Genomic DNA, 21,827 nt, shown 5'->3' on the forward strand with positions numbered 1-21,827 from the left:
ATTCATTCCTAACTGACCTGAAAAGTGTCAATTTGTATCATTTTCTGTTAGTGCGCATTAACTCCCGGTCTGTTAGTGCACACTAACCCGATTAACGTTTTTTTAACGATAAATCATTAGAATTCCTATTGTATCGCGTTCTTTAACGATTTATGACGATTTTAAAATTATCGGACGATAATTTTAATCGTTGAAAAACGATTCACATCCCTATTAGACATCCATATCTTTTCTTTTTAAACAAGAGAAAAGATTCCAAAGAAAGTTAAAAGTGACTGGCCACTCTAAAACGTTCTAAAAAAATTAGAGTTCCTGGAACTCCTAGCAGACAAAAGTTGACTTTGTTAGTTCAATAATCCTTCTTCATGGGTTTTGATGGAACTTCGCTGCTACAGTTCTATGGCATGTATTTCTCTAACAAAACAAAATCCTTGTTGTTATTATTGTTACTGTTATTATTGTTACTATTCTTGTCTGCAGAGCATTATCTGTGCTACTGATACTATTTAGGAGTTTCCAGTTTTTGTTGTTTAGGACAGCAGTTCTCAACCGGTGTGTCGCCACACACCAGTGTGTCGCCAAGCACACACAGGTGTGTCGTGACACTTCCCGGTCTCCTGCTGACCCAGCTGCTCCCCCTACCTGAGCGAAATAGGTCCTCCGCCGGGGCTTAAAATGCTGATAGCCCGGGCAGAATGCGGCAGGAGAGCTGGAGTCAGCGGCACTGGCATGCTCTCTTCTTCCCGCGCCCCGGAAGAGGAAGTGGTGAGCAGCAGGTGCATGTGCGGGAAGAAGAGACCATGCTAGTGTGGGCAGCATCAGCCCAAAGAAAAGAAGAGAGGTGCGGCCTGAAGGATGAGCAGCACAGCTTGGAGTAAAATGAGGAACAATGTCAACTCTCGTGGCTGATGGGACTCCTTTCTCCACAAGGGCTGAAAATGAAGGAGGTTGCTGCTGCCTTTAGGGTTGGGAGGAGGCTGCTGCTCCCACTAGTTTGGGGGGGGGGGGGGGAGAGGGAGAAGAGTGAGTGAATGAGCAAGCATATGTGTTTGAGATCCTGTGTGTGTGTGTGTGTGTGTGTGTGTGTATGAGATAGCATGTATGAAAATGACTGAGAGCCTGTATATGTGAAAGAGTATGTATGTGATTGAGAGCTGGTTTAGGTGAGGGAGCATGTGAGTATGTGATTGAGAGCCTGTATGTAAATGAGAGAAAGAGAGAGAGCATGTGTGTCTGTGTGTGAATGAGAGCTGGTTTAGGTGAGAGAGCATGTTTGTAAGCATGTGAATGAGAGTCTGTGTGTGAGAGAAAAAGACAGCATATATGTGTGTGATTGAAAGCCTGTTTGTGTGAGTGTGAAAAGACAGACAGCATGTATGAAAATGTGTAATTAAGAGCCTATATAAGTGAGAGAGAAAAAGCATGTGTATATGTGAGCGATTGAGAGCCAGTGTGAGAGAGAGAGAGAGAGAGGAGAAAGTTGCAAGCAAACCATCCCTCCTCCTGCTAATTCAAAACAATCTCAGGGCACCTGGATATCAAACGTTCCTAGGTATGCAAAGCAAAAAATATTTTGTATCCTTATTATTTTTCATTACTGGGTCTTTGTGTCTGCTATTTTTAAATATTTTATTGGTATCTAGAAATGTTTGCTATGAGTTTTTAATTATTGGATATTTCATTCATCAGCTGTTTTGAAATATTCTGTTCTTTTTGTTAGTATGGTTTTACTGCTACTGATTTTATATTTCTTGATTTGTTTTAGAAGGACTGGTGATGTTTCTCTTTTTCCTTTGTTACACTGCATACAGAGACCCTGGCTTGTTGCAGTTTCCAATTCAGTTTTTGTCTGCATGCTTCTAGTTATGCATTTTGGTCTCTTTATTCTTTGTAGGTGAGGGTCAGGTGAGGTTTTCTGCTGGCGTGTAGTTTCTGTGTAGGGCTCTATAGCAGCCTGACTTGGTCCGTTTTCCTAATAGGAGATGTATTGGTGTCTTAAGACCTGGTGTAATATTTTCAGTGTTGCCTTTTCTTAGGTAAGGTGATTATTGTTTAAGTGCTGGAAATTGGTGCTGTTTTGTTGTGGGATGTTTACTATTTATGCAATTTCTGTTCAGACAGAATATGTATCTTTTTATTCTGTCATTTTTAGCATTATTTTTTATTTCAATCTGAAGAGACAACAGAAGCATGAACTAGTTCATTGTCTGTCAAATTTTTTTTCTTGGGATTCAGCAGAAGAAAACATTCTCACTCCACAATGCTCACTTCTCCCCTAGTGCCATTACCCACTCCCACCCCCTGTAGGCCCCAGCCACCATTTCCTACTCTCTCACACTGACCACTTTAACTCCTCTTCCCTAGTCCTATGGCCCACTCTCATATTCCACTCCACTTTCCACAGCTTCAATTGTCCATTCTCAGTTTAGTTAACTTTATTGTTAGTTCTGATTAATCGCCTTTCTTACAATAAATCAAAATGATGGTACAATAAAAAAAAAAAAGATTAAAACAGAAAAAGTCACAAATTCAAAATAAACAAGATAAATAAAATGTACAAATCAATAAATAAACAGTAAAATAAATTCTTAACAAGTATATCTAAAACAGCATTAAATCACTGAAGGTCAATGTGTGACAGAAGAAAGCAATAACAACAGAAAGTGTTAAATACTATAAAGTACATTAAGAAAGATACCAACCAAAGGAAAACAATCAAATGTCAAAAACCTGTGGAAAAAAATCAAGCTTTGAGACCTTTTCTAAATGTACAGAAGTTTCTTTCAAGACATAGGGAAAGTGAAAGGTAATTCCATAATTTCAGAGCCAGAGAGGAGAAGCTAATTTTCAGCAGGTGTTCTCCATGAATTTCCCTAGAAGATGGAATTTTCAGTAGCTCTAATTGTGGGGAATGAAAGTGACCTGAGTCCAAGGGTAGTGTAGCAGTCTTTGAGCTAATTGTTTAAAGGGAAAAAGGAGGGCAGCTAAGAGGTTTGGGTGTGGTGGGTAGAGAGAGACATATAACATTTGATGTAGATCCCTTCATTCCACACCAAAGGAGGAAAAGAGAAAATCATGCAGTACAATACTAGGCAACATATCCATGTCCAAGGAGACCGATGAAGACACCAAGCATACCAGTAGGTTTCTGCCCCTCTAAGCAGAGGGACATTAATTGCTGAGGAGACCTGTTCTTGAATGCCATATGACGGAGAGAAGGAAATGAGATGTGGGCTTAATTTGTAAACCATAAGGAAATGGAACTGTGGAGCTGGGGAAAGGGCAGGGAAAGAAAGAGGAGGTGGGTTGTGGCCCAGGTGTGACCTGGGTGAGGGGAAGGGGCCAGGGCTGGGTAAGAACACTCTCCTAAATACACACACTCATATACACATAGATGCAAAAACATTCCTCTTCCTACTTATCCCAGTGATCCTTTACCTCCAGCCCCCTGCAGTGATCAACCCTCAGTCATTCTTCTTCTGCCCGAGCTCAAAAAGCACTGGAGGGCAAAGGCTAACTGAGAGTTGTTGGAGGCTGCAGATGGAGGTAGGGATGTGCATTCGTTTTGAATAATATGCAATCCGTAATGTATAGGTCCCTATTCGTTGCATTCGTGGGTTCCCGAAATGTATGGCGATCCCCCACGAATGCAACGTATCATTAATGAATAACCCCCCCGCCCCCCCCCCCCAAGACTTGCCAAATGTCCCTGGTGGCCCAGCGGGGTCCTCGAGCGATCTCCTGCCCTCGGGCCGTCAGCTGCCAGTATTCAAAATGGCGCCGATAGCCTTTGCCCTTACGATGTCACAGGGGCTACCAGTGCCATTGGTCGGCCTCTGTCACATAGTAGGAGCACAAGATGGCGCTGGCCGTCCATTGCTTCTACCAATGGCACCGGTAGCCCCTGTGACATAGCAAGGGCAAAGGCTATCGGCGCCATTTTGAATACTGGCAGCTGATGGCCCGAGTGCAGGAGATCACTCCAGGACCCCCGCTGAACCACCAGGGACTTTTGGCAAGTCTTGGGGGGGGGGGAAGGTCAGGAGAGTGGGGGTTGTAGTTAATTAAATTTAAAGGGTTGGGAAGGGGTTTTTTTTTTGTTTTCCAACTTTAATGGAAAACGAATACCAAATTCAACTAATGGACAAATTGGGTTTCCCCTATGAAAACAAATGCAACGTATTTGGGTCCCAACCAATACGAATACCGAATTGAACAAGTCCGTCCCTTCTGCACATTCCTACACTGAGGTAAGAAGGAAGGTAGACAAAATGGGGCTCCCTCTCTCTAACCTCCCTCCTCCTTTCTGCTCTGGTGGTCCTGGCTCTCCATGCTAAGCCCCCACCCCCACCCCACTTCCTGAAATCTCCAATGACCATCATCTCCTTCCAGTAATACTAGAGTCCCTACATTTCATCCCTATCCCTATTCATCTTTGAGCCCCCCCCCCCCACCAAAGGTCAATATTTTCCCCTCCCTTTCTGTTCTCCTCCTCATGCACCTTGGCCACCAGGTCCTGCCACCAAATCTCCTCTTCTAGCCCAAATCTGCATTCTGTTCTTTTCCTTGGGGTTGGGGACAGACTGGTATGCACCATCTGCTGTCCACAGTATAGCCAGGCGGGAGAAAGTCAGGGAACAGCACTATATGCTCTTCTGGCTCACTCTTTCCTACCCTCCCCCACCACCACATGCTCTCCTCTCTTTTTTTTCCTCCCTTCATTCACTCTTCCCCCTCCCCACATTTCTTGGCCTTCTCACCACCCTCACTCAGCTTCCCTCCAATCTCTTCATTGACTTCCCCCCCTAGGCCAGATGTGGCCCTAGGCAACACAGGCAAGTACCTGAAGGCATCTACAAAATGGGACTGCCCCACTGCTCTTTCATCTCCGGGAGTGAAATCCCTCACCCCCAGTATTCTACCTATGTCCACCAATTTCTTTAATGTGGCCCTGCTTCCCCTGACCCCTCATTTACTCTCTTGTACCTGCCCCTACTCTAGTATGGTCACCAGAAGTTGTGGGGGGAGTGTGCTAAGCAGCAACTTAGCCAGGAAGCTGACACACCTAGTAGTGCCAGAAGTAGTGGGACTAACAGTCATTCACCTTCAGTCCTAGCCATTAAACTTCAAGGCCTTCTCAATTATGACTACATATTGTACCAAATCAGGGTCATGTGGCTATCCTGTCTCCAACATGCTCAGCTCTGCTGTGCCTCCTCTGAGTCCTGGCTGGCCAGAAATGATCAGTATTCTGCTCTGTTAGCGTATGAGAGCTGGAGCATGTTGACACCCCCAGCTCTTCTCTGTTTCTAGGGAAGAGGCAGAACTAATGTACACTGCTGTCTCTACTCCACTTGCTTGGGTCCCAGAAAAAAGGAGCCAGATTGCTACTCTGGGTTGTTACCCAAGGCAGATGTATTGAAGCAGATGTACAGAGTTATGTGGCTGGGAGAAGAACTACTCCATACTCTCCAGGGATAGGGGGAATACACATAGGGGCCTTGTCACCACAGGATGAAGGGAGAAGATACTTCAAGAGAGTAAGCAGGAACACACTGTAATTAAGGAATGGGCTGGGGATGTCGGTTCTGCATCACCAGGACAAAGAGGAGGAGGGGTTGGAGTGAGAAAACCCCATAGTCACGATCAGTCATCTACTAATTGCCACTTTGATCCTGCAATCCCAGCCTTCAATTGTCCTTTAGCTACCTGTGCTCATCAAGTATATACAGAGTGTGAAGAAAGTATTAGGATACAAGCTTTAGAAACAAATTAATTTTTATCCCATGGACTTCGGATATTACAGAACATACGGTACATGCAATATGTCACTTATAAAAGTGGTACAGTAGTTACCTGCCTAAAAAAAGGCTCCCACATTTCTAGCTTTCAGCCAGCTGAACTATCTCCATGCTGATAATCTCTATCCAATGAAAATACCTTCAATGACCAAACAAAACAGTAGCTCTCTTACATCCCACTCTTCATAGGACTTCAGGAAACTCCCAGCAGAAATCAATTCTCACTCCTTGCTGATATACAGTGCTGGCCCCATCAACCTCTTCCATGTGTTGAACATGGAATGAACTAGAACAGTAACGTGATTGAAGGGATTTAACAGAGGTAGTACAGCAGCTGGAAGTCTCCAGGGATCCATGCCAGGAAGGAAGACTTAGGATGGCCATTGTAGTGGGTGATTCAATCATTAGGAAAATAGAGAGTTTGGTGGCTGGTGGGAGTGAGGATCACTTGGTAACTTGCCTGCCTAGTGGAAAGGTAATGGACCTCATAATCACCCAGATAAGATTTAAGAGAGTGCTGAGAAGGATTCAGCTGTAATAGTACATGTGGTTACCAATGATATAGGAAGGTGCAGAAGGGAGTGTCTGGATGCTAAATTTAGGTTCATAAGTAAGAAACTGAAATCCATAACCTCCAGCATTGCATTCTCAAAAATACTCCTGGAGCCCAGAGGCAGGCTTAGCCACAGAGTCTTGGGGTGAATTTTCAAAGGCGTTATGTGCATAAAATCAGCATACATGCATGTAAGTAGCTTGTACTCCTGTACATGCTATTTTATAAACATCAGAAATATATGTGTATTTTCACTTTCAAGCACACATTTACCTGTGCAAAAAAAAGGTGGTCCTAGGAGTTCCAGGGTAAGGCTAAGAATTACGTGCATAATTTGCTATTTTATAAGAGACTTATGTGAGAATATTTGGAAACGTATTTGCATAATTTTACACCTGCTAATTAACTCGCACAGTTGATATCTGTTATATTCTGTAGTGTTCCGCTATCTGATGGAAGGAGCAATCAGATAGGAGTTAGAAATCTGTTAGGAAAGCTCTGTGTTAGAGCTGGGAGTTAGCGATCTGTAATTCTGTAATAAATCTGCTGTTAGTTAGACTGCGGAGTAGCAATCTGTTATTATTGGCTCCTAAAGAAGGAGGAGTCAGCAATCTTGTAGTGTCTCAGATATCGTCTTGCTAAGGAGTAGCAATCTGTAATGAATCTGATATAGTTGTGGGTGGATCCCTGGGCCGGTGGCAGATGACCATGCCCCCGGGAGGATATCCCGAGAGGGACCACCAGCTAGGCTTGAGTATGGAGACAGACACACATTTGTTCTTTTATTAAACAGGGTTTTGAAACCACCAGAGGTGGCAGTAGTGAGCTGCTATGCCCGGCAGGGCTGTAGTCCCTCAGGTACTGGAACAGTGATCCAGGATGGCTGAGCTGTTGAGAAACTGTAGAAAGTGAGTAGGCAGAGTAGGCAGAGTTCATGAACAGAACTAGATGACAAAGCTCACATAAAGTCTCAAGGAAGCTCAGGAGCTGGAAAGGTTTAGGCCCTCGAGGAGCGAGTACCTGGTTCCAGTGAAAGCTCTGAGAGAGCGATGGTAACTCACAAATGTTTGTAGCAGCGATAGATTCCAGGCAGTAGAGAATCTTCAGAGTGTCTAGGAACATGGGCCCTCGAGAAGCGAGTACCGGTTCCTATCTGTAATCTGAAAGTAAAGAAAAAGAGCGAGGCCCCCGAGGAGCGGGTACGCCTGGTAAGTCCGAGGAGGCAAAGTAGCTTGGATAGCCGAAGCGAGTCCTTGCTAACTCAGATTGTTAGCAATATAGAGACCTTTAAATATTGGAAGCGTATGACATCATCTCAGGGGGACGCCCCTGAGGTTCGCGCTCTTGCTGGGACTTCAATCAGAGTGCTCGAGCGTGTGCGCCCTAGGTCTTCAGGCAACATGGCGGATCTGCAACGTCGAGCCAGTCCGGGGATGCCGGAGGGAGACGGCATGGAGACACTGCGGCAGCCAGCCATCCATCAGACCCGGAGGCAGTCGCCACAGAGGTAAAGAGGGTGGAGTGAGGACGTCGAGCAGCGACGGTCGCAACAATATCAAAGTCGTCTGTTGCCTGCTATTAGTTGGGTGAACTGAGAAGAGTTCAGAATCAAGAACTAGGAGGGTCTCAATGACCTGGAGAAGGAATGGGTGAACTGGTGGAGGCATCAGCAAACTGGTGATTTCAATTACATGCACATGTTTTGAAATATACCGACTTCTGATTGTCAATCAGGGTTTTATATGAGCAAGTTCTATTTTTTCACACATAAAATAATGGTGCATTTGTTTGTACAATAGATAGAGAAAGTACGCACTTTTAATACGTTGCAGGTACACACGTATGTTGGGGGATAGATATACATGTATTTTATAATCTGCGCCTACCTGATATGTGTGCACATGGAACTGTGTGGAGTTGTTTGAAAGTTTTCCTTTCTATGCATGGATGAGATGGTGGTGCAGGGAAGAAGATTTTAGCTTTGTTAAGAACTGGGTAACATTCTGGGGAAGGGGGAGCCTATTCTGATGAGAAGGGCTCTACCTTAACCAGAGAGGAATCAGACTGCTGGCACTAACATTTAAAAATAAGACAGAGTAAACTAGACCATGGTGGAAAGTTGGCAGTCATTCAGAAGTGCATGCTTCAGAGGGATATATCTTCCAAAGATACTTGCAAATCAAATAAGTTAGAATGTCCTGATAGAGAGGTGGTTGAAAAAGCTGAAAAAGCCCAGGTCAATTTAATTACAGAGCACACAGATAAAAATGACTCAAAACTGCCCGAATCATTTGATAATGAGCAGGTAGTGGATACATATAATAAAAGAAATATAAATAATAGAGATGTGCATTCTTTACCTCTATCAGTTTAGGCTTTGTTTTCGGGACCCCATGGGAAATTTTGTTTTCCCCGCAGGTCGGGGGTTTTTTTTTCATGGGTCCCCGATTTTCATGTTAGTGCGCACTACCTGTCTAATTCGTGAAAAACAAATGCACATCTCTAATAAATAAATCTACTTTAAAATGTCTGCATGTAAAGCCAGAATTCTGAAAAATAAGACAGGAGAGTTATAATGTATGGCACCAAAAGAAGATATAAGGCCTCATTTCCATCCGGATCGCACTGCGACGGTGCGATCGCTGCCGGCTAGCGCAGACCCGCCCCCCCCCGTTTCAGCCCCCCGCCCCTCATTCCCTAAAGTATTGCAGGCCTGCGATACTTTAGAAAATGAGGCCCATAGACATAATAGGCATCTCAAAAACCTCGTGGAAAGAGGATAACTTAACTAATGGGACACTGTGATACTAGGGTTCAAATTCTATGAAGATGAAAGGGCAGATAAAATTGATGGAGGAGTGGCTGTATATGTTAAGGATAGATTCAAACAAGGAAATAGTTTTGCAGGAAAAAACCTGAAATCCTTATGGATAGAAATTCCAAGGGTAAAAGGGAAATTATCGTAATGACGATACATTTCACAGACTGTAAAATGCTGAAAGAGATTAGACTAGCTCGTAAAATGGCCAACATAATAATAATTGGAGAATTTGGTTATCAAAGTATTGATTGGGTAAATGTCACATCAAGGCATGCAAGGGAGGTAAAGTTCCTAGATGCCATCAATGACTGCTTCATGCAGCAGTTTGTCATGAAACCAATGAAAGAAGGAACTATATTAAATCTAGTTCTTAGTGGAATGCAGGACCTTGTGCAAAAGATAAAATTGGTGGATCTGCTTGGCAACACTGATCACAATGTAATAACATTTGACATAATCACTGGAGAGCAATTACTAAGAAAAACTACTCCAGAAGAGGTCCATATTCAGTAGGTCAGGTAATGGACAAGTTATCCAACTAAAGTTAGACAGATAACTTATCCCGTATATTCAGCAGGAAAATGTCCCACTGAACATACTTGCTTAGTTATCCGGGCACATATAGCCAGATAACTTAAAATCTAACTGGCTATATTTGAATATAGCTGGGTAGGTTTTTAAGTCATCTGGCCTTCTGTGGCCTATCAGGCCTGCAATCTCTCCACCCCACATCGTCTAATTGTAAAAAATATTCCAGGATCGCTGCTGGTCATGTCTCTCTCCCCTCCAACCCCTTCCTCAGATTATAATGTATTATGGAGGCCAGGTCCTCCCCTTCAAAGTAAATGTATTTATTTGTTATTTATTCATTTGATTTATATTCTGCTTTTTTGTCACTTCAAAGTGCATTACATTCAGGTACAGTAGGTATTTCCCTATTTCCAGAGAGCTTACACTCCATGGAGATAATTTTGAAAGGATTTACATTTGTAAATGTAACATGCTATCATAGCAATTTTAAAAAGACATTTATGATTGTAAAGTTCACTTGCACATGAATATCCTATGGACAATCCAATGGCATATATTGTATCAATTTTCAAAAGCCCACTTACATGGGTAAAATACATTTGCAAGTGGAAAACCCAATTTTAAGCATGTAAATACATTTTAAAATCAGGCCCTAAGTTTGTACCTGAGGCAATGGAGGGTAAAGTAACTTGCCCAAGGTCATAAGGTGTGGCAGTGGGATTTGAACCTTGGTTTGTAGCATACTGCACCCCCCCCCCCCCCCCAACCTCCCCTTGAAGCCTAAACATCCCAGGGAGGTCCAGTGCAGCTTAAGTCAAATTTCATCTGCCATTCAGTTACCCACTCTGTTAGTCTCACAAGGTCCTTTTGCAATTACACATAATCCGCTGCTGTTTTAACAAATTTGAATAATTTGTGACATCTGCAAATTTGATCACCTCACTCATTGTTCTCTATTCCAGATCATTTATGAATATCTTAAACAGCACCGGTCCCAGTACCGATCCCTATGGTACTCTGCTAATGCCCTTTCTCAATTTGGAAACCTGACCATTTAGTCCTACCCTGTTTCCAGTCTTTTAACCAGTTACCATCCGTACTAGAGTTTTGCTTTCTATCCCATGACTTTGTAATACATTATTGAAAATACTGGTTGAAAATTATACCAAATTGTACCCCTTTTTTCCCCTTCTCCCTCATTATATATATATATATATATATATATATATATATATATATATATATATATATCTATAATATGATGTAAATTATTAACCACATATACCACATAAAATTTGCTTTTGACTAACTATCACTATAGTATGAATTATTAATCAGTCCATTGTTCACATAACAAACAATAATCAACAAGATATCATCAAATATAATTTTCCTGCATTTTTAAAATGATATCATAAATCAGCCTTTCAAGCAATTGTAATTTAAAAAATCTATGGATCCAAAGGATAGAATACCCCCTGAGGGAGGTAATATTGTCTGAAATTGTAATCCTCTCATTTATTATTTCTAGGGATGTGAATCGTTTTTTGACGATTTAAAATATCGTCCGATATATTTTAAATCGTCAAAAATCGTTAGGGCCACGATACAATAACAATTCCCCCGATTTATCGTTAAAAAATCGTAAATCAGGGGAAGGGGGAGGGCGGGGAAAACCGGCACTCTAAAACACCCTAAAACCCACCCCCGACCCTTTAAATTAAATCCCCCACCCTCCCGAACCCCCCCAAAATGCCTTAAATTACCTGGGGGTCCAGCGGGGGTCCAGAACGGCCTCCTGAAATCGAATCGTGTTGTCTTCAGCCGGCACCATTTTGCGCCGCCATTTTGCAAAATGGCGGCGCAAAATGGCGCCGGCCATAGACCAACACGATTCGACTGCAGGAGGTCGTTCCGGACCCCCGCTGGACTTTTGGCAAGTCTTGTGGGGGTCAGGAGGCCCCCCCCAAGCTGGCCAAAAGTCCCTGGGGGTCCAGCGGGGGTCCGGGAGCAATCTCCTGCCGCAAATCGTTTTTCCGTACGGAAAATGGCAGCGCAAAATGGCGCCGGCTGAAGACAACACGATTCGATTTCAGGAGGCCATTCCGGACCCCCGCTGGACCCCCCAGGTAATTTAAGGCATTTTGGGGGGTTCGGGAGGGTGGGGGATTTAATTTAAAGGGTCGGGGTGGGTTTTAGGGTGTTTTAGTGTGCCGGCTCACGATTTTAACGATTTTCACGATAGTTTAAACACCCAAACGGCAACGATACGATTCCCTCCCCCTCCCAGCTGAAATCGATCGTTAAGACGATCGAGGACACGATTCACATCTCTAATTATTTCTTCACTTGGAGTTATTTTCCACTATTATCCTTCTAAATATTTCATATTTAACATATATATGGAAAGAGAGAGAGAGAGAGAAAGAAAGAAAGAGGGAGAAAGATTAACATGATTTTCCCTTTAAAACTATTTGCATTCTGAAATACAATATGAAAGTAATTGTATCATGATAATGCCAGCTGTTGGCAGGAAGGGTTGGAAAATACCTTGACTTTTTCTGACATTTCATCATATAGATTTATGTTCAGTTTTTTAATCCCAGGGACATGTAGTTTTCTCTTCTTCTTCTGTTGGATCTGGTATTCCGTTCTGGTCTTTACAATCACCTGTAAATAAGGAAACCACAAGTAAGGTCTGTTCTATAAAGCGAAACAGCACAAAATAACTAAAATGAATTTCTAAAACAGATGATTTTCTGAATTGCTAGGGATTTAAAATAAGGCTAGTATATTGTCTAACTGATCAGTTCTGGTTTAGAGGTTTTCCAGCTTTCCCATTGCTCACTATGGTCTTGATTCACCCCCAAATGTTTTTGGCCTCAAGAAAAATCCAGCTATCATAAAAGCAGATATTCAAGAGATATTTAGAAAAAACAATATTTGTTACGGCTTGAGGAAAGGTATTTATTTGGAGCATCCATGGATACTCCACTAATGCTCTCCACTCTACCCACAAGCATGCTCACAAACAACTATTCATCCAAATATGTACAGGCCTCTAATATTCAGAGTTAGCTGGATAACTTATCTGGCAAACTCTGGTCAGCCTGTAGACCTGCCCTAATGTTAGCCAGATAAACATATCTGGCTAACTTTAAGAGAGCTGGATATATTCAGTGACATAGCCGCACCACTGAATGTATACTAGCAAAGAAATGATGATTTTTAAAGGACCAAATGGTCCATCCAGTCTGCCCAGCAAGTTTCTTATAGTAGTATCTGCCAGGCCATGCATGTTACCCCCATGTTTCTCATAAGGGTAGCAACTGATGCTCCGTGTAGTTATCCCCAAGCCTTATGATAACTCATAAAATATTTACTGCTAGCAACATTTTTTACTGGGTGATGAGCATTCTTGAAAATTCAGACCGTGCTGCTTGACGTGCTTGGCTTATAGATTTGGCCATAGAAGCAGTCCTGTGTTTTTTCTCTTATGTCTGCACATCAGTACCTAAGACTGTAAAAAGTCAGGTCTTGATTGCCTCTGAATCCAATTCCTCTTTCCCGCCAACCCCTCTCTCCCCCTGTTGAAGCAGAGATCAATGTTGCAGTTGTAATTGAAAAGCATCAAGGTTTATTGGCTAAGGGTAATAATCCCATTCCTTTTATTGAGGGTAGTAACTGCTGCTCAGTGCAGGTTACCTCCATTCTTATCAGTCCTCAGACTGTAAAAGTTGAGACCTTCATTTGTTGCTGTCTGAATCCAAGTCCCCTTTCCCCACTACTGTTAAAGCAGAGAGCAATGCTGGAGTTGCATCAAAAGTATCACACTTATTGGCTAAGGGTACTAGCAGCTGTACCAGCAACTTACCGCCATGTTTATAAGTTAGTCAGATATGTTTATCTGGATAACTAGCCAAGCCATACAGCAAGTAAATATAAATCTCTAAATAAACAGTTTTAACATAAAGACAACTGGATAAGGCCCATGCAAAGCATTGTATTACTTGGGCAAGAGCAAGAATCAGCAAATAGCATAAGGGATGAGGATTTAGAAAGAACCTCAATGACAGCTGGAGCAGAGGAGGAAGTACCCTAACTTACCAAGAGCTGGTTGAAGGGCAGTAACAGCAGTGGTATTGGTGATTAAAATTAGAAAGAAACAGAGCTATGGAGCAGGAAGAGTAGCAGTGAGGTCCCAAGACATATCAAGAGAGTTCAGGCAAGAGTAAGAATAGCATGAAAACCCCCAAGGCGTACAGGGCAATGAAATTCCAAACAGCAAGCAGACATTAAAACCCCCATGAAAACATGAGAAAGGCAAAGGGAACCATCAATACTTATATGAACAGGCCAAGCCTCATGAGAGGCTTCAAAGAAAACTAAAAAGTCATGGCAAAGGAGGGGATGTCCTTTCGTGGATTACAAACTGGTTAAAAGACCAGAAACAGAGAGTAGGATTAAATGGTCAATTTTCTCAGTAGAAAAGCGTAAACAGTGGAGTGCCACAGGGATCTGTATTTGGACTGGTGCTTTTCATTATATTTATAAATGATCTGTAAAGGAATACGATGAGTAAGATAATCAAATTTGCAGATGATACAAAATTATTCCAAGTAGTTAAATCACAAGCAGATTGAGATAAATTACAGGAAGACCTTGTGAAACTAGAAGATTGGGCATCTAAATGGCAGATGAAATTTAATGTGGACAAGTGTAAGGTGATGCATACAGGGAAAAATAATCCATGCTGTAGTTACATGATGTTAGGTTCCATACTAGGAGCTACATTCCAGGAAAAAGATCTAGGCATCATAATACATTTAAATTGTCAGCTCAGAGTACTGTGGCAGTCAAAAAAGCAAACAGAATGTTAGGAATTATTAGGAAGGGAATAGTGAAAAAAAACGTAAAATGTCATAATGCCTATGAATCGCTCATGGTGAGACCGCACCTTGAGTCCTGTGTACAATTCTGGTCTCCGCATCTCAAAAAAAGATATAGTTGCACTGGAGAAGGTATAGAGAAGGGTGACCAAAATGATAAAGGGGATGGAACAGCTTGCTATGAGGAAAGGCTTAATAGGATAGGGCTATTCAGCTTGGAGAAGAGACAGCTGAGGGGGGATATGAAGAGGTCTTTAAAATCATGAGAGGGCTAGAATGGGTAAAAGTGAATCTGTTATTTTCTCTTTCAGATAATAGAAGAACTAGGAGGCACTCCATGAAGTTAGCAAGTAGCACATTTAAAACTAATCAGAGAAAATTATTTTTCACTCAGTGCACAATAAAGCTCTGGAATTTGTTGCCAGAGGGTGTGGTTAGTGCAGTTAGTGTAGCAGGATCTAAAAAAGGTTTGGATAAGTTCTTGGAGGAGAAGTCCATTAACTGTTATTTATCATGTTGACTTAGGGGCGGATTTTAAGAGCCCTGCTCGCGTAAATCTGCCCGGATTTACGCGAGCAGGGCCTTGTGCGCCGGCGCGCCTATTTTCCATAGGCCTGCCGGCGCGCGCAGAGCCCTGGGACTCGCGTAAGTCCCGGGGTTTTTCGAGGGGGGCGTGTCGGGGCGGGGCCGATCGGCGCGGTGTTTTGGGGGCGGGACGCAGCGTTTCGGGGGCGGGCCCGGGGGCATGGTTTCGGCCCGGGGCGGTCCGGGGGCATGGCCGCGCCCTCCGGAACCGCCCCCAGTTCGCGTCTCGGCGCGCTAGCAGCCCACTGGCGCGCGGGGATTTACTTCTCCTTCCGGGAGGCGTAAATCCCCCGACAAAGGTAGGGGGGGTTTAGATAGGGCTGGGGGGGTGGGTTAGATAGAGGAAGGGAGGGGGAGGTGAGGGGAGGGCGAAAGTGAGTTCCCTCCGAGGCCGCTCCGATTTCGGAGCGGCCTTGGAGGGAACGGAGGCAGGCTGCGCGGCTTGGCGCACGCCGGCTGCGCAAAATCGGCAGCCTTGCGCGCGCCGATCCTGGATTTTAGCAGATACGCGCGGCTACGCGCATATCTACTAAAATCCAGCGTACTTTTGTTTGCGCCTGGTGCGCCAACAAAAGTACGCGAAGGCGTACTTTTTTAAAATCTACCCCTTAGGGAATAGCCACTGCTATTACTGATATCAGTAGCATGGGATCTACTTGCCAGGTACTTGTAGCCTGGATTGGCCACTGTTGGAAACAGGATGCTGGGCTTGATGGACCCTTGATCTGACCCAGTATGGAAATTTCTTATGTTCTCTTATGTTCTTATGTAAGGCAGTAATAGCATGAATATCCCTAAATTGCAAAGAGGCAAAAGAGTACCTGAAGTAGCAGATTTGCTCCAAGGCACCATGAAAGAGGCAGGAACAGGTTGGGCAGTAATAATGGCAGCAAGGTGTAAAACAGGAAAACACCAAAGTATAAGTAAGAAATAAGCAATGTGGGATAAATATGTACCATTATAGATGAATACAACAAAACATTAAGGTGGAGACTGAACCAGAAAAGAGATGGGGTGGGAGAAGAAACTTGGATTTTCTTTCCTGTTCACATTTTTATTTTGGGGACAAAACACCTCAGTATAACAAAGGAAAAATAGGGTAAGAAAAATAGGCTGGGATCCAAGCAGTAAACAACACACAGGCATAAAAACTCTCAAGGTGATACATCTGGGGTGGTACCTCTGTGGCATGGCAGCTAGGTAGAGTGTCAGAAAGACTTCCAAGGTATTACTTCTGGGACATGGCAGCTAGGCAGAGTGGCAGGTGGTACATTAGGGGCATGGCAGGTAGGCAGAGTGGCAGGTGGTACATTAGGGGCATGGCAGCTAGGCAGAGTGGCAGAAAGACCCCTGAAGTGGTATATCTGAGGCACGGCAGCTAGGCATATTGGCATCAAGACCTACAAGGTGCTTTCCATCACGTTGCCACTTGCATAAAAATTCTGGAAAGCCTAGCAAAGGCAGATTAATTTTCAAATAGACCAGCTTTTCCATCATCTCTAGCACCAGCCTTGAATGATGAGGGCTTACAATGTCCCCTGCCATTGAAAAGACACTTTTTCTGGAAATAGTTGTTGGTGTGCAGGAGAGATAATGCTGAACCACCTTGGTCAAGTCTGGCCAGACCATGAACTTGTGTACCCAATATGCCAGTTCGTCTATGTCCATGTCCTTGATGGGCTCTGTTAGCATGTCATAGAAATTTCTGCTGAGTTCTCTTTTGCTGGGGAGAATCATGGGTCTCTCTTGCCAGCTGCTTTATTATGGCTTTGGCATACTGAGGTGAAGAAGGGCTAGCTGACAAGGTGCTGCTCGAGCTTGCACTACTCTCTGTGGTGGCCACTCTCTCCTGTGCTACATCCCTACTATGCTTCTGGTTCTGATGCCCCTCTTCACACACCCTAGTTATCAGTAGCTCCTTCATGCACATGAGATGCCAGGACTAGAGGGAAAGACTCTGTTTCACCTTGGATCATATGTGACAATCATGTAAGTAATGTTTTCTGACGGAGGATTCAGTCTCACTTGCATCTGCTGCTGTAAGGAATGCACAAACTGCAACATCTCTGCTTCTATTACCTCTTGTTCACAGAAACCCTCAATCTTTTTCTCCAAAATATTTAATATGGGAATGACCCCACCCAGGGTGGCACTTCTGGAACTCGGATCCTTTTTGGCATCCTTGAATTGCTTCAGGATTTGTATCAGCTGTCTCATCACTATTCAATTATTATACCCCAAGGGGCAATCCACACTTATCTCTGTTCCAAAGACAAACCATGAAGGGGTGTAGACTGTTTCATCAACCTCTGCAGAGTCAGATAGGTGGAATTCCAGAGGGTGCCAACATCTGGAATCAGATACTTGAAAGGCTTCCTTAATTCTTCTTGCTTTTCACAGAGGTGCTATCCATCCACACTTCAATGAAAATACCCTACTATTTTCCTGCAGCTCTCTATCAGGTCTTTAGGGCTGGAATTATATGGTTCTTGAATTCCAGACTCAGAACACCCCTCCCTGTCAGGTGCAGTACATATAAAAAACAACGGATCCCCTGAAAGCCCCCTTCTTTCACTACTCGTATCACATTTGCCTCATTGTCTGTCACAAATAAACCTGCCTGAAGACTCCAGCTTCTCCGATCTAGCTGCCAACCCTCCAACATCTTTCTTATGGCTGATAAGATAATGCATGAGGTATGAGGGCGATCCATCACCTGGGTGAGGAGCACAGCCCACCCGCACCCTGATGCTCAATCAGTGCTAGAGTTGTTGCTTGCCCCTGTGTCAGCCAGCTCTCATCAGTGTGCTGTCAGAGAGAGGTAAGCATGCATAGTGTTCATGCTGGTCCAGATATCACTGGTGAAATGCACATTACTCCCCAGCTGAGCCTGTATGAAACTATGGCACTGGTAGTATAGGATGGAATAACCTGCCTACTAAATATAGTCCTGGACAGCACTTTGTAATGAGAGGCTAACAGATGCAGCAGACACTCAATCCAGGTTCTCCACTATCTGCGGGGCTAGTCATCCAGGGAAATCATTCCCCCAATGCTCCTTGTTACCACTTTTGATGTTGCCTGCCTCTTGCCCCTGGACAGTGATACAGAACACTACCCCGATTTCCTTGATCCAGATGGCAGTTGTAGGCCAGTTAAAAAGATGTTTCGATGAAATTTGGCCTTTGTCCAGTCTCCTTGACAACTTATCCCACCTTGGCTCCCAGGAGGCTACTATGTCACATAGGCAAGAATTTCCTGCCAGCACCTGCTGTTTGCTCAGTGCAGCCATAGACTTGAATGGGAAACACAAATGAGATAAAAAAAGTTTCTTTAAATTTGTGGCACCTTCCATTTGTTTCAGGGGCCCATGACTGAAACGAAAATGGGCTCATTCATTGCATTTTACTCATTCATTTCAAATGAATGCACATCCCTAATAACTACATCTATGTGTTTTATCTGTGGATGGGACTTATAAATATATATTTTTCTTGTAAATAAATTGTTATGATTTTAGAACCACAAGGTTTGGAATGGTATGAGTTAATTTCTTCAATTCTTAGTTCCTTTATGAAGTGATGAAGTGGCATCGTAAAGCCATAACTACCTAAAAATCATTCAGAGAAGAGTTCCCTGGTCCACAAAGGATCTAATCAGCCCTACCAGTAGATTATTTGAGGTCCGCTATATCATCTGATCAACTGTGACTGTTAAGAGCACTGTCTTTGGACTTTTCCCAAATCGGGGTTGCATGTATATCAGTAGCAATGGTATAATGTAAGTAATATGTAATTAATCTAGCTGTTTTATGTTTAATATTGTATGCTCCATAATAATTCAGCCTCTTGCTTCCCTTTCAAATTAGATACTTTCCACATCTATACCTTCCTGTATTTTCTGCATTTGTCAGGCATAGTCATTAAAAAAAAACAGCCATCAAACAGAAAGGAGAGTGTGTCCATCCGGGACAGCTAAGGAGGAGAGAGAAAGGAGAGAGTCCCACACAGTGCATAACCGGAGGAGTAAGGAGAGGAGACAGTCCTGCGGCATAGCAGAATGGATCACTGGATATCAGGGGAACCCTTGGAGCAGGGTTGGCCAACTCCATTCCTCAAGAGTTACAAACCAGTCTGGTTTTCAGGATATTCATAATGAATTATGCATGAGATATTGGGCCCCTCCCTCCCCCTGCCCCCACAATTAAGATGAGGATAGGGTCTCTCCTGCACTCACTTATCCTTTCCAAGGAGGTCTTCATCATAGAAAGGGGCAGGAGTGACCCCCCAGTTGTTCTTGTCACACTGGTGCCCCTTAAAAATGGAACTGGCAAGCCTGATGTGGCCAGCGTGAGACCAGTGCCAATCTGAAACATCAAAACATCGGTGCTGGTCTCAGAGACAACTGATGCCATTTTGGAAAGGAAGCTGGCAGGGCAGTAGCAACTGGGGAGCATCCTGTCGCTTTCTACAAAGGAAACCCCTATGAAAGGGGAAAGTGGAGGCTGGGGAGGCCCCAGCCCTGGTTTATTTGCAGGGGGGCAGGAAACAGAAGGGCCAGGTGAGGACCTGGTTCCAGCCAAGGCCATGGGTTATTTGCGGGGCTGGGGGGGAGCAGAAGGGTACGGTGAGACTCCAGTAGCAGTTTGGGAGCCCAGGAAGGCCCCGTTTTGATTCATTATTTTGTTTGGAGAGGAGGGTCATTTAAAGGTGAATTTGAAAAGCCGATGCATGCATCAATCGGGGGATACACGAATAGGTCGGGCTCCTGTGTGCTGAGTGGATTTTAAAAATTGGTGAGATACACATGTATCCACCACAGCGTGTGTATCTAGAAAGTTTTCAAAAAGGGGCGGGGTGTGGGCATGGTCTGGGCAGGACATGAACATTTTGGGGCGTGAATCTCAGGTGTGTGCATAAATATTTGAGAGATCAGGCCTGCGCTGAGGCCCTTGCCATGTAACTTTAATTCTGCCCTGGATGTCATGTAAGTTAAACTTTAAAGAAAACTGGGCAGATCTGCAAGGTTTTAAGGGTTGGAGCTAACTGGGGGGAGTGAAGGCTGTCAAACTAGGGAGGGGGAGGCTGGAGGACCTATCTTTTAACTGGGAGAACTGGGGATGAACTGGGAAAACTGGGAATGGCGTCGGCATGCGCCTCTTTTAAAATCCCCTGATTTACGCAGTAGAAGCGGGATTCGCACATACATGCGTGTGCCCACTTAAATTTGATGCGCGCATATACGCATGCAAGTTATAAAATAGCTACATCCCTGGGCCCCTCCATCCCCCTACCCTCACGCGCCGGCTTGAAAGTTACCGTCCCTATTTTTATTCCATTTTGGCAAACAAACAAAACCAAAATGAACATTAAATAAACTGAAGCCTGAATAACCCCACACAAAATGAATCAAAACCAACATTTTTTGCCTGTGCATCAGTACTACTGACTCTTATCATAAACAGTGATCACTACATCAGAATCCCATTGAAATAATTTATGCAGCTTTTTCATAGAGGACATAACTTTATTTGTAGGGAGTTTGTAAAAAATCCTTTGAAAGTGCATACAACATCTCAAAATGGACGTGACAATTCATAATCCTTTTTAGTATAATAAAACATATATTGCTTCCTGATTTCATATAGATTTTTCTGTTTGAATCAATTAGTCTAACAAAGATGTCATCATTATTTTTCTGTTTCTAACTGTAGCTTACAACCACTTCAGGATGCTGAAGATTATGTTCCACCCTCCCTGCATGGCATCTTGACCTTATGCCTTGGAGAATGTGATAATGAATGAGTGAAACCAGAAAAGGCAGCACCTTTTATCTATGTGCAGTACCTCCCCTGTCACCTTACTGTCCGTACTGCCTTGTTTATCATTTCAGCCATGTCCATTTATAATTACATCAAGGAACTCGCCTCTGATTATTTATTTATTAATGTGAAATACTGATTAGCCCGCTTATCTACAATTCTAAGTGGGTTACAACTTTGCATCCATAACTAAAGAAAAAAGAGAATGTAAAATCAACGTACAACAATACTTAAAATCATACTTTTCTAGCAGCTCATCTTTTACCCAAAGATTAAAGCTTTTCCTGATATACTTGTATCATTTTGCCTGTGCTTGTACTTTTCTACAGAATTTTGAGTAGAACTGTTGCTCGTTACTCTTAAAAGCTTGCAATCTTAGGCAGTGCTATGTTCTCTCTGATCCCTGGCCAGATTTGGTTCCGACCCTTTAGCAAACCGTTTCTATTGTGCAGTAGTTTATGAGATTACCACTGTAATCAATTGGAATACCTTGTCTCTTGTCTACAAATTAATAGTGCCCTTGGTTTCCCACCATTTTAAGTGGATGTGACATTCTGAGAATAAATTATCTTATCTCTTAAATAGAAACTGAGTTCTCTTTAACTGACCAAGCTCCAATTATATACACAGACACCACCATAATAATGTATAGTAAGGAGTTATTTTCAATATCTATTTGAACTTTTTATTTATTTTTATTTAAGGAGAATACTTACGACCTTGCAGAGACCATCAGCTATTATCAGGTGTTCCAATATAGCCACTTTGTAATAGTAACAAAATTGAAAAATAAAAAGCATGAACAAGCTAGAAGGTTATACAAAAA

General features: G+C 43.2%; 1 protein-coding gene across 1 annotated transcript in view; it reads right to left on the minus strand.

Moving 5' to 3' along the window:
* CALY (calcyon neuron specific vesicular protein) overlaps positions 1-21,827 on the minus strand; it is a 180,128-nt gene that overhangs the window by 38,879 nt on the left and 119,422 nt on the right. The window contains exon 3 of the mRNA XM_029609595.1: positions 12,257-12,376. Within this exon, the coding sequence (XP_029465455.1) occupies positions 12,257-12,376 (120 nt within the window). The remainder of the gene's footprint in view (positions 1-12,256; positions 12,377-21,827) is intronic.

Source organism: Rhinatrema bivittatum, chromosome 7 (genome assembly GCF_901001135.1).
Source record: "Rhinatrema bivittatum chromosome 7, aRhiBiv1.1, whole genome shotgun sequence".
Taxonomy (NCBI): domain Eukaryota; kingdom Metazoa; phylum Chordata; class Amphibia; order Gymnophiona; family Rhinatrematidae; genus Rhinatrema; species Rhinatrema bivittatum.